Source organism: Sylvia atricapilla, chromosome 8, assembly GCF_009819655.1.
Source record: "Sylvia atricapilla isolate bSylAtr1 chromosome 8, bSylAtr1.pri, whole genome shotgun sequence".
Taxonomy (NCBI): Eukaryota; Metazoa; Chordata; class Aves; order Passeriformes; family Sylviidae; genus Sylvia; species Sylvia atricapilla.
The window spans coordinates 14574879-14586899 of NC_089147.1; the positions used below are offsets into that span (position 1 = coordinate 14574879).

The 12021-nt window shown below is 57.0% G+C and overlaps 3 protein-coding genes across 5 annotated transcripts; 1 reads left to right on the plus strand and 2 right to left on the minus strand.

Moving 5' to 3' along the window:
- Nucleotides 1–116: 116 nt before the first annotated feature.
- Nucleotides 117–5019, plus strand: ENTPD7 (ectonucleoside triphosphate diphosphohydrolase 7). Of its 2 annotated transcripts, none has more exons than XM_066323778.1 (12): nt 117–186; nt 277–444; nt 523–728; nt 807–957; nt 1252–1355; nt 1429–1485; nt 1770–1918; nt 1992–2161; nt 2934–3258; nt 3355–3440; nt 3557–3718; nt 3871–5019. In XM_066323778.1, the coding sequence occupies exons 1-12, from the start codon at nt 179–181 to the stop codon at nt 4097–4099; spliced, it is 1815 nt and encodes a 604-aa protein (XP_066179875.1). In that variant the 5' UTR covers nt 117–178; the 3' UTR covers nt 4100–5019. The 2 variants fall into 2 exon arrangements, with proteins under 2 accessions (XP_066179875.1, XP_066179876.1); XM_066323779.1 differs by having other exon boundaries at nt 1995–2161.
- A 643-nt stretch (nt 5020–5662) lies between these two features.
- Nucleotides 5663–7335, minus strand: ATP6V0E2 (ATPase H+ transporting V0 subunit e2). Of its 2 annotated transcripts, none has more exons than XM_066323786.1 (4): nt 7194–7335; nt 7067–7114; nt 6705–6851; nt 5663–6444 (listed from the first exon to the last, which is right to left on the minus strand). In XM_066323786.1, exons 1-3 carry the CDS (start codon nt 7295–7297, stop codon nt 6758–6760), a joined length of 246 nt encoding a protein of 81 aa, XP_066179883.1. In that variant the 5' UTR covers nt 7298–7335; the 3' UTR covers nt 5663–6444; nt 6705–6757. The 2 variants fall into 2 exon arrangements, with proteins under 2 accessions (XP_066179883.1, XP_066179882.1); XM_066323785.1 differs by having other exon boundaries at nt 5663–6453.
- A 134-nt stretch (nt 7336–7469) lies between these two features.
- COX15 (cytochrome c oxidase assembly homolog COX15) lies at nt 7470–11996 on the minus strand. The gene is made up of 8 exons (XM_066323780.1): nt 11779–11996; nt 11147–11269; nt 10731–10917; nt 10129–10296; nt 9523–9604; nt 9034–9188; nt 8019–8132; nt 7470–7758 (listed from the first exon to the last, which is right to left on the minus strand). Exons 1-8 carry the CDS (start codon nt 11994–11996, stop codon nt 7627–7629), a joined length of 1179 nt encoding a protein of 392 aa, XP_066179877.1. The 3' UTR covers nt 7470–7626.
- Nucleotides 11997–12021: the final 25 nt, after the last annotated feature.

A 12021-nucleotide genomic window follows, 5' to 3' on the forward strand; every position in this document is an offset into this window, starting at 1 on the left:
CTCAGTATGATTGGTCGTCGGGCAGTATGGGCGTGGCTCCAGCAGGGCGGGCGGAGCAGATTGGTGGCCGTTCTATGGGGGGCGGGGCTCCGTCCGGCGGGGCGCGGCGGCGGCAGTGGCCGGTGACGTGTCCGCCGGTGCCGGCGGCGGTGCCGGCAGCGGCGATGCGCGGACGCACATGGCCAGGTGAGCGGGACCGGGCTGGGCCGGGCCGGGCCAGGCCGGGGGGTCGGGGCCGGCGCCGGCGCGGTGCCGAACAGTGGTCTCTACCCTCAGGATCGGCGTTTCCTGCCTGTCGTGGCGCTCGGTGGGACCGTGCCCGGGGCCGCGGCAGCGCTCGGCTGTGCTGGGGCTCGCTCTACTCTTGGGGCTGCTGCTGCTGCTGGCGGCCGTCGTGCCCCGCCGCTGGGCCGCGCCGCCCCGCGCCTCCCGGCGGGACGAGAGGTGAGCGGGGACTGGGCTGCCGGGGAGCGGGGTCACCGCCGGCCGCCGGTGCTGAGCCGCCGTGCCGCCGTGCCGCAGGTACCTGGCGCGGGCGGAGGAGCTGTCGGCCACAGACACCGAGGACTCGTCCCTTAATTACGGGGTGGTGGTGGACTGCGGGAGCAGCGGGTCCCGGGTTTTCGTCTACTTCTGGCCCCCGCACAACGGGAACCCCCACGACCTGCTGGACATCAAGCAGATGAGGGACCGGAGCAGCCGCCCCGTCGTCAAGAAAATTAAACCCGGTGCGTGCTGCCCCTGTCCGGCCCCGAGCCCCCCGCGCACGGACGGGACGGGCTGGCTCACAGCGCCTTCCTCGCCAGGCATCTCCGTGACCGCGGCAGCCCCCGAGCAGGCCACCCCCTACCTGCGGCCTCTGCTGCGGTTCGCGGCAGCGCACGTCCCGGCGCGGAAGCACAAGGAGACGCCGCTGTACATCCTGTGCACGGCCGGAATGCGGCTGCTGCCCGAGTGGTGAGTTCGCGGCCCTTGTCAGGCTAGCCAGGGATGCGCTGTGGGGGGAATTGAAAAAGGAAAGGGTGTGTTGTAGGGGTGAGTGGTGAGGGATGGAGAAGGAGGGTTTGAGCCTGCTGGCAGGGAGCTGAGAGGAGATGCTTTTGACTGAGGATCTCAAACGAATAGATCTGCTTTTCGTCTCCAAAACATGCTAGCTGCAACAGCTGAACTCGTGGGGTTGAACGGGGGCTGTGGTGCAGTGTGATTTCTGGTCTCTTCACCAGCATCTATCCCTCTCCTACACTCTTGCAGGCAGCAAGCTGCAATCCTGGATGACTTGGTGACAAATGTGCCCCTGGAGTTTGATTTCCTCTTCTCCAAATCACATGCAGAAGTGATCTCAGGAAAGCAGGAAGGTAAGAGCTGCCACAAAGCACTGCTTGTTCCTCTTTAGTATATTGTTGTAATGACCTTTTCTGTCTTGTGCAGGTGTCTATGCGTGGATTGGCATCAACTTTGTCCTGGGACGGTTTGATCACGAGGATGGTGAGTCTGGCTGCTTGTAATACAGCTGGGAGGATCTAAGCAGAGCCGTGCTGGACCTTGTACCAGTGCTGTAGCTGAGATCAGCCTCTGGAGTAGGCAGAATGCCTGGTCCCTGCCATACGTGTGAAACTTTCCTGGACATGGGAGGTGGTCCTTGCAGGTGGCCCTTGAGGTCTGCCTGCAGGGGTGAAGAAGCCACATGAGGCAGCTGTGGGGTGATGGTAGAAGGGAGAAGTTGCTGCCCCAAGCCCTGCCTGTTGCTGACATGCTGCTGTGGGTTGCAGAGGAGGATGCAGTGGTCACCGTAGCGCTGGGGGACCAGGGAAAGTCCCTGGTGCGGAAACGAACTGTTGGGATCCTAGACATGGGAGGCGCCTCCCTGCAGATTGCCTATGAAGTGCCCGACTCTGGAGCCATCTCCTCCCCACTGCAGGTGTGTGTCTGGTCCCCGAGAGCAGCTCCTGCCTTCCCTGGATTGCTGCTGATCATGGACCTATCTGTGTCAGCAGGAGGAGGCTGCTAAGAGCTTGCTGGCAGAATTCAACCTGGGCTGTGACGTGCAGCACACCGGCCACATGTACCGTGTCTACGTCAACACTTTCCTGGGCTTTGGGGGAAATTTTGCCCGGCAGCGCTATGAGGAACATGTGCTGAACCAAACCTATGCACACAACCGGTATTGCTGCCTCACCTAGTGGTGCCCCCACTAGTGCATTATGAAATGGGGTGCTGGTTCCTTCATGCTGTGCTCTCCTCCTTGGATTTGCCTCAAGAGCTGCCTGTGGTGATAACAGCTCCCACAGCCACGCTGGCAGCAGCTGTGTAGCAGTGGCAGGTGCCTGAGCTGGCACAGAGTGCTTGGCTGCTGCTGTTCTCCAAGCCTGGCAGGCGTTATCAGTGCTACGGCTCCCTGCCTTCCTCCTTCTCTCCTTGTGACAGGCTACAAGGAGGCCCCTCCTAGTGGCTTTTGGCTTTTCCTGCTCTGACTTCCCCTCCTCCAGCACCGATTCTCTCAGCACATCTTTCCATTGCATCCCCACCTCGAACTCTCCTGTCTCCTGTCTCTCCTTTCCTTCCAAGAGCACAAGATGAAGCTGTCGCCAGAGGTGGAGAGGCTTGGTGCCCAGGTACTCCTGTGCCGGGAGCAGCCCCTGCCTCCAGATCCCCAGAGGCTGTGCAGAGGCACAGATCCCCATGAGCTGGGTGGGGTGGGCTGTGCCTTGTTGCACCCTACAGGTGCTCAGAGCATGTAGCTGCAGGCCAGCATGACAGATCTGGCAAGTTCCTCCTTAGCAGGAGGTGGCAGAGCAGGCACCAGCTCTGCAGAGTACAAGAGGACACAGCCTGGTCTGGTGCAGAGGGTATCTGGGACAGGGCTAGATTGGGCTTTTGGGAGGTGGTGTAGGACCCCTGTGCAATTGCTGTTTTTTTCCTGGACTGTTTTCCAGCCTACACAGCCAGCAGACAGGGCTGAACCCTAAGATGCCCTTCTTGGATCCCTGCCTGCCTGTGGGGCTGGAGGACACAGTGGTGAGGGGTGGCCAAACCCTGTACATGAGGGGACGAGGGGACTGGCAGGCCTGTGCAAAGCTGCTGCAGCCCCTCCTGGCAGGGTCCAATGGCAGCCATGCTTCTCTGGTGAACACCTACAAAGCACCCATTGACTTCAGCAACAGCGAGTTTTATGGCTTCTCAGAGTTTTTCTACTGCACTGAGGATGTGCTGCGCCTGGGGGGCCAATACAGTGCCTCCACCTTCACCTCTGCTGCCCAGGTGGGTGCTGCCCCAGCCCAGGGGAGCTGGGCTGTTCCTGGGGCTGGGAGTGAGGGTGGTTTCTCTGCTCTGAACCCAAACTTCTCCTTCCCTCAGGAGTACTGCAGCCAGCGATGGGAGGTGCTGACCCAGCGTTTCCGTGGCGGCCTCTACTCAGCACATGCTGACCAGCACCGGCTGAAGTAAATGGACTTGCTGGGAGATGCCATGGCTGGACCTCCGGGGGGCCTTTTGGTGGGGTAAGGGACTGGTGCAGTTGTTAGGGTCTGGCTGATGCTCCTGTGTGCTGTGTCTGCAGGTATCAGTGCTTCAAATCAGCCTGGATGTACCAAGTCCTTCACGAGGGCTTCCAGTTCCCGCTGGAGTACCCCAGCCTGCGCACAGCCCAGCTGGTGTATGACCGGGAGGTGCAGTGGACACTCGGGGCCATCCTCTACAAGACACGATTTCTGCCACTCAGGTACCGTAGGTTCAGTGATGGTGTCACACGGGGAGGGGTGGCTGGGGAGGAGCAGGGTGACCATGCTGGGTGAGGGCTCTGCACGGACCGCAGCAGGACCCTGGCAGTACCCCACTGCATCCTGTGGCCAGTCCTGACATTCCTTTCCATAGGGATCTCCGTCAGGAGAGCATCCGGCAAGCACACGCCTCCTGGCTGCGCCTCTCTTTTGTCTACAACCACTATCTCTTTTTCGCCTGCATCCTGGTCGTGGTGCTGGCCATCGTCCTCTACCTCCTGCGGCTGCGCCGCATCCACCGCCGGCAGCTGCGCTCCGCCCAGCACACCCTGCTCTGGCTGGACAAGGTGGTGGTGCCGCTGGGCCAGGGAAGCGTGCCGTGATGCCAGTGGTACCCAGCATCCAGTTGCACCAGGACTGGCTGACGGCCTGGGCTCTGAGAGCTTGGACTCTTTCTTAATGACCATCTCAAAGTCTGCACTCCATCGTCTCTGCATCAGAACCAGAATCAGTGGGCTGAGGCAGCTATGGACATGAGAGCTTTCCTTTCCACCTTGCCCCAGTCCTAATCTTTGCATTTCTTGGCCTCTGGCCTTTACTGACGTGGTGTCGAGCAAAGTCCTCTGCTGCCAGTAGGCTCAAGGCTGCAGCCCTGGCAGATTGCTCAGATAACAGGACACTATCACTGAGGCAGCCTACCCAAGGCTCTGGCCTGAAGCACCGAGCCACCCCATGACTCAGCCACCAGTTGCAGAGGTTCATCACCTGTGGTGGCTTCTGCAGGCCCTGACAAGCACAGGGCCAGGAGAACAGCAGGCACCAGCTGAGTTTACTGGAGGAAGGAGGTAAACCACGAATTCCACCAGGCTGCTCTGCCCAGCCTGCCACTTCTTGGAGTATTCCTGATGGGGTGTCCTGCTCTATGCTATGTCTTCCCTCTGAGGACAATCCTACAGTCCTACCCAACATCCCAGACTGAGCCCTGAGGGCTCATGGATTGATTTTTGAGGCACCACCAAAGTGGGCTGTCTTTCACACATTCCCTCCTGGGCGCAGCTGCCCTGTGGTGTCCCAGGCACTAGTGTCAGGACCTGTGGTTCTTTCCTCCATGAGTGCAGGCTGGGCCTGCCCCTGGGAGAGCCACCTCAGTCCAGCCCAGCTCACAGCCCCAGGGCTGCAGCTGTGCCCACAAGCACAAACCTTCCCTGGGGCTGGAGCCCCACGGATGGTCCAATGAAGTTTGTCATTTACCTTGAACTCAGCTGTTCCCATTCCTGTAGCAATAAACCCCTTGAGCCATCCAGCACTGGTCTCATTTCCTAGCAAGCAGCTCCCAGCAGTGATAGCTCCTGGCTGGTGGTGTGGCTGGGTGGCTGCATGTCTGCACATCTCTGCTGCTGCTTCTTGCTGTCACAGTGGGAAGATGGAGCTCCTTTCCTGCCAGTATTGTTCTCTGATTCCAGCAGGACTGAGCTTAACTGAGAGTGCGGCAGCAAGGGGAGCTCTGATCCAAACCAAACTGTTCAGATCCTTGGAGACAGAATCCTTTGCTGCCCTCTTCCTAAGAGGAAAACCCTACCCACTCAGAGCCCTCCAAGATGTTGCTCTCTGGTTTTTACCTTATTCCCCACCTGACTCATAGCTGCCTGGCAAAGAGGGTGCCAAGCTGCTCCAGTGCCATGGAAATGACCCCAGCACAGCTGCAAGAGTCTGGGCAGGTACCAAGTTCTTTCTCTAGCACACACAGTTCCCTCCCTGTGACCCTGGTCCCACAGCATGAGCATACAGATGGCATCAAGGATAAAACTTTCCATACACCAGTGTGCTGCTGATCTCCTGCTCAACAGCTGAGGATCCCAGCCTTGTTCCCATGGTGCAAGAACAGTGTTGGAGAAAGGAAAGGTGTCTGAATAAGACTGAAACTGTTGCTCAGCCTCCAGCATGACTTACTAGAAAAAGGATTTATTTCCACAACACAAGTTAAACAACACAGACAAATAAATAAATACAGATAAATTACCTGATAAATAAGGGGAAACCTAAAACACAATGCCCTACTTGGCTCTTCTCAGAACCTGGACCCATCTCGTGGTGGAGATTCCTAAACGCTACTGCAGCTGCCTCACTGCTCAGGTGGGAGACAGCTCTCTTTTCATCCCCTCCAGCCAACCCAAACACCTCACTTATCACAGGGGGTCTGCATGCTCCTCCAGGGTCAGCCTTCTCTTCTCCCACCCACAGCCAGAATCTGCCTTAGCAGGGACCACCCCCACCACAGAGGACTGACCAGACCACAGAGGATGCAATGGCTCCTGTGTTCTCATGCAGATGGGCAGCCAGGGGATGTAATGACCAGGGACAGGGCAACTAGTTGGGCAGCTTGGGGCATGAGCAGGGGTTTCACGTGGAGGCTAGGGCTGAACACACCAAGAGGGTAGGACAAGCATTGCCGGGACAGGATGTGCTGGCACCACACACAGATCCCTCACAGGACAGTGCTCAGTCACTGCAGCACTGGACCAGCTGAAGGGATCTCTCCCTGGGAGCGTGGCTGCTCCTAGTGCCAGATTAGAAGGCCCTCACCCAGGGCCGCTGTCTGCTGTGCTTGGGGGCCCAGCCATCCATTGGTCCAGGTTGCAATGCTCCAGGTGTGCTTGGGCAGCGGGTCCAGCCTCTGTCCCAGCACCTCTGGGGGCTGTCTGGTACAAGAGGGTAGAGGCTGGAACAGCTACAAGAGCTGGGGGACAAAAAGAGGAAGAGAAGTTAGCACTAAACAGGATTCATGAGGGAGCTCCCACAAATTTGAGAACTACAATGCTTGATTTGCTCAGGCTCAGCGCAGAGCCAGCAGCCTCACGCTGGGACCAGCTCACCACTGCCACAATGCACAGAAGCCAAAGCATTTCCCCCGGCCCAGCAAGGGCTGAGCTTCAGCTCCCTCCCCAGCCAGATACAGGCAGGCAAGCAGGGACATCTCTGCCCACTCACGGTGATGGATTTGATGGGGAGTCTCTGTTGAGGTGCCAGCTCCCAGGGACTGCTCACTCCCAAAGGAAGCGCACGTACCAGATGGTCTCGTTCTTCAGCTGTGGCCCGAAGAGAGGGTTGGCCTGGGCCAGGATGGCGATGAGCCAGCTGCAAAGGGACACAACCTGCCGTCAGCCCCCGCGGGCAGGACCAGCGCGCCGGGGGCGGCTGCTGCCCCGAGGGTGATGGGCCCGGGAGGGAGGCGGGCTGCAGTCCGGGGTCTGTCCTATCCATCCACGGAGGAAGCTGGGCAGCAGCCACCGGTCCCGGTGAACCCGGCGGAGGTGGGGGAAAGGGTACCGGGCCCAGCCCGCGGTACTCACAAGAGGTAGCAGCACACGGCGGTGGTGACTAGCATCGTAATGATCACCCTGCGGAGACATCGGCGTTAAGACGGTCAGGCCCAGCTCCAGAACCCCCGACCGCGGTACCCCCCTAGCCCCTACTCACCCGCGGTTCGGCCCCTTGGGCACGAACCAGGGGGCGGCGATGCCCACGAGGCCCCAGAAGGCTGAGAAGAGGACGAGGGGCAGCGCGAAGCTGTGCGCCGTCATGGCTGCTCCGCTGCGGATAGCGCCCCGCCCACTGCCGCGCCACGCCGCCAATCCGCGGCCGGAGCGCGCCGCGCTGGCGGCACCGTCAGCTCCCATTGGCGGATCCGCCCGGCCCGGCCCCGCATCCCCCCGCACGTCGCTCCGCAAAGGAGCACCAGGCAGACACAGCCGCTTCGCAAAACTCTTTATGTTACACAGTTCGCACCCGCCGCCGCCTCCCGCGCCAGCCCGCCTGGGCGCACATCCCCCTGCGCACCCGGGGCTCGGGGACTCGGCCGGCCCTGCGTCCGGCGGTGCGGTTCCCCGGGAGGGCTCTCCCGCTGGTGCCGTTACTTGGGAACTCTCCGGAGCTCGCTCATGAGCCACAGTGCCATGCTGAGCAAGGCCAGGGAGCCCGACTGGTGCGTAGCAGCCAGAGGTGTAGGGACATAAAGCAGCAGGGTGCTGATGCCCAGGCCCACCTGCCAAGAAGGGAGAAGAGGTAAGAGCAGTTGAGGATGCACCACTGATACCACTCCTAGCACAAAGTGTGGTGTTAGAAAGGCTCATGGCCATACCATGAGCCACCCCAAATTCATTGTGCATGCATTATGGTGAGGTGTGGGGTCTATGCAGCTCCACCTCTCAGCTCCAGACTCTTGGAGCCAGCATAGATCCAAGTGGGGTCTGCTCTGCCTTGTGAATGTGCTACAAAGGAGTAGGAAAAAAATAAGGGCAGTACCTGCATGCAAGCTACAGCCAGTAACGAATTCACAGCCATCCTGGTCCTTCGAGGGAGTGGGATCTTCCTTGAGAAGAGGTACAGTGCTGTGACAGCTGTGACAGAGGCAATTCCCTACAGAAGGGAAGGGAAACAACCACCCTTCAATGAAACTTCAAGGGAAACAGGTGCAGTGGCCCTTTGGCTGTGCTTTCCATGCAGTAAAAGAAATTGTGGGAGCAATACTTAACTAAAGAAATGTGTTAATGGCCATGACCAAATCCTAGAGCTCCCACACCATCAGGTTAACAACCCTGAAATTTAAGTGAAGTTATGCAGACTTTTATTTTGCTCCAAATTAATGCTTTACTTTTCAACAGCTTTTCTTCATTTATTCAAGTAATTAGGGATTGTGTTTGCCCTCTCCCCAGCTGTCACCCTGACAACTGAAGGTGGAAGTCATCTGGAAAATGGACCTCATTTCCACCACTCTGCTACAGTTCACCCGCATAATCGTGCTGTGCAGGTCACTCCAGGTGATCCAGCTTAATCTTTCTTTTTTTAGTCTTAGCCACAGCTTAGTTCACAGCAGTGTTGCCAGTGGTATTTAATATCTGGATTGCTCTAACTAGCTGAGATAGATTCACAGGGCATTACTGTGCAAAACAAGTTCAGAAATGCTGGAGGAAGCTTTCAATATCAGGATTTCCAAGTTTTATTTCACACAGCTTTCCCAGACATTTCAATAGCAAGGGCTACCCCACACTGTAGCTCATGTTATGGAAAAGGAGACTCAGAGGAACAAAGTGTGTTACTTGCGCAGGAGGAAGACCTCCTTAAGGAAGAAGGCCACACTGAAAATAAATAACAATGCTAAACTTCCTCTTCCTGCAGAAGCAAACTGGTAAGACACTCTCAGGCCCTTTGGACACCCTAGAAATCACTCAAGCTGACAGAACCACAGCCCAAAGAAGACAGCTTGGCTGCAGGAGGCAACCAAGAAGTAGCCCAGACATATCAGGAAGACAGCACTTACCAAGATCCTGTGATCAAACTGTACAGTTGTAGGATTCTCAAAGATATTTCTCAGCACGGGGGTGAAGGCAAGAAGATCATCTGGGATCCAACGCTCCCCCATTTTGGGGAAGGAATTGTACACAAGGCCAGCATCCAGCCCTGCCACAAAGGCACCTGCAATTCCAGAGCAGAAAATGAGACTACCAGAGTAGACAAGGGTGTAACTCCAGGTTGCACAGCTCTCATTCAAGAGCTCAGCTTCATCCTGAATTTCTTTTAACAATATATACACAGATCACACAGCACAGGCAGGCTGGAAGGTGCATCTCTACCCCTACAGGAAAGACCAGTGAGGAGATTCCTGACTGTAAGATCACTGACAGCAGTAGCTTTCCCAGAGAATGGACGGGGTTGCTCACAGTCCCCACCAGATCAGAAGAAAAAAAAAAACCCAAACCAGCAGAGAGGAATGAGTCACAAATTGGACAGCAGAAGGTAAGAGCTTTACCTGAAAGAGCAGTAAGAAAAATGAGAGCTGTAGTGCCATGAGCATATTGTCTCAAGCGAAGGAGCTGTTTGGTTTCTGGCAACTATAAAATAAAAAAAAGAAAAAGAAATAATCAAGGCATTTCCAGTGCTGTTGGCAGCAGCTAAGAAAAGCCTTCACCACATACACAGGCAAAAGGGTTGCCTTGTGTTTTACAGGGGATTTTACAGACCACCACACAGTAGCCACACTTCAGTGGTCCCTCAAAACCACAGCTAATCAAGTCCAGCTCTGTGCAGAAACTGAAGTGGCCCCTGCACAGTTACTGGAACAAACCATTTAGCCCAGCCAGACACACCCCTGGCTGAACTTCCACAAATTCTGAGCCTAATCACTTTTGACCCAAAACAGCAAGAGCCAAAGCAAGTGTCCCATAACCAAGAAGTTTACAGAATGGGTATTTTCTAACACTGTAAATATTCTGTAAGTGTTAGATCAGAGTCAGGAACAGAGACTACAGGAGAAGCATCATCAGCCTTTGCATCCTTTTCTTACCTTCACATCACACCCCAACCCTCTGAACTGACTCTGCCCTGGGCTTTTAAATTCTGGCACACCACTCCATACCTTGTGCTGTGGAAGCAGCAAAGACAGCCCTGTCCACAGGCTGGCAGAGTACAGGACCAGCGCGGAGCCCAGGTGTGCTGCCAGACGGTACTGACTGACCCGAGGGATGTCGTAGGAGTCTGGCTTCTCTTCCAGCCCACTCTTCACCATGTACCATCCCAGCAGCCCCTAACAGAGCAGGAGAGGCCTCAGAGTCAGACAGGACAGCAGCAGCTACTAAAATGGGATAAACATTAAAGGCAAAGCAACTTGTTTCCTCTACTTTCAACTACCTACCAGCACTGACACACTATCATGGTGTCACTGACACCAAGCTATCAGGAATGCCACTGTCTTAGTTATGATGAATCAGAAGACACCAGACTGACAAAGGGTAGGTTTAGATTAGATATTGGGAAAAAATTCTGCGCCGTGAAGGTGGTGGGCAGTGGAACAGGTTTCCCAGAGAAGTTGTGGATACCCCATCCAGAGGCTGGATGGAGCTCTGAGCAAACTGGTCTAACGAAAGGTATCCCTGGTTGGGGAGGTAAAACTGGGGATGATCTTTAGGTCGTTCTGTGACACTCAGACATCAGTAAGCCCTGTGGCTGCAGGGCTCTCACCTGGAAGCAGACCAGCCCACAGAGCGCCAGCACACGGCCCTTGAGGGGCCGGCTGAGGCAGCCCCGGCGCCAGAAGTATACGGCAGGCAGGATGTAGGCCAGGCCCACAGCGCGGCCCCACATGCGGTGCGAGTACTCCATGTACCAGATAAACTTGAACTCTGGCAGCGTCATGTCGTGGTTCAGGCTGTTAAAGGACAGTAAAGCAACAGTTTCACAGCTCCACACTGAACTTTGCACCACGTGGGATCGCCTTCCGCAGAGAAAGGCAGGGAACAGAGGAGCCACCACCAGGCAGGCTTTGTGTGCCTTCCCAGTGATTTCAGAAAACATCTTCCTTCTCACAACACTTTTATGAGTGGCTCACTTGCAGGGAGGATGCACTCAGCCCACCCTCCTTCCAGTTTTGCACTCACATTTTAAACTCTGGGAACTGCTGGTACTTCTGGAACTCGGCTTCCCACTCCTGCTGTGTTTGAGGGGGTTTCATCTCCTTCACCAGGTGCCAGTCAACCATAGAAAGGCCTGATTCTGTCAGTCTGGGAGCAGAGACATAAACAGGCACAACCCACTCCCTTGACAGTAAGCAAATCTACTAACTGAAGTGACAGCTGTTGGCTGCACTACAGCCCAGGAGCTGGGATTTCAGTGGTCCTTGTGGGAGCCTTCCAAGTCAGGATATTCTGTGGATCTATGGTAACTCTTAAATCCCTTGTTCAGACAATCCTTAAGCTCACAACTAGAAACATGATGGAGATCAGAGAGTCTGTGAATGACCAGACCTAAAATGACGATATATGTGTAAGAGTTACCCCCCAGTGGCATCCACAGACAATCAACAGTCTCCCCGGTTCTGCCACCATCTCCCCTTGCAGTCGAGAAGGGGAGACAGGAGAGGAGCTCTCACAGGCGCGCTCGGGGTGGGTCTCGGTGTACGGGACAGCCACAGAGGGTGACCGGCGGCGCGGACCGGAGGGCAGACACCGACGGCTGCCTCCAGGGCCCCGCTCTGCGCGCCTCCCGGCGGGGCTGGGGATGCCGCGCTCACCTGGTGACGCCGCCCAGCACCACGGCACCGGCCACGGCACCGCTGCAGACCAGGAGCCATCGCCCCACGGCGGGCGGCGGCGCGGCGGGCTGGGGCGCCTGTTGCAGCAGGCGGCACGGAAGGCAGAGCCGCGGGGGGAGGCGGCCATGTGTCGGCGGTGGCGGTGCGGGTCCCCCCCGCAGCAGCTGCCGGGCCCCGCCGCGCGCCGCTCGCAGCATCCCGAGCCACCCCGGAAGTGGCGCC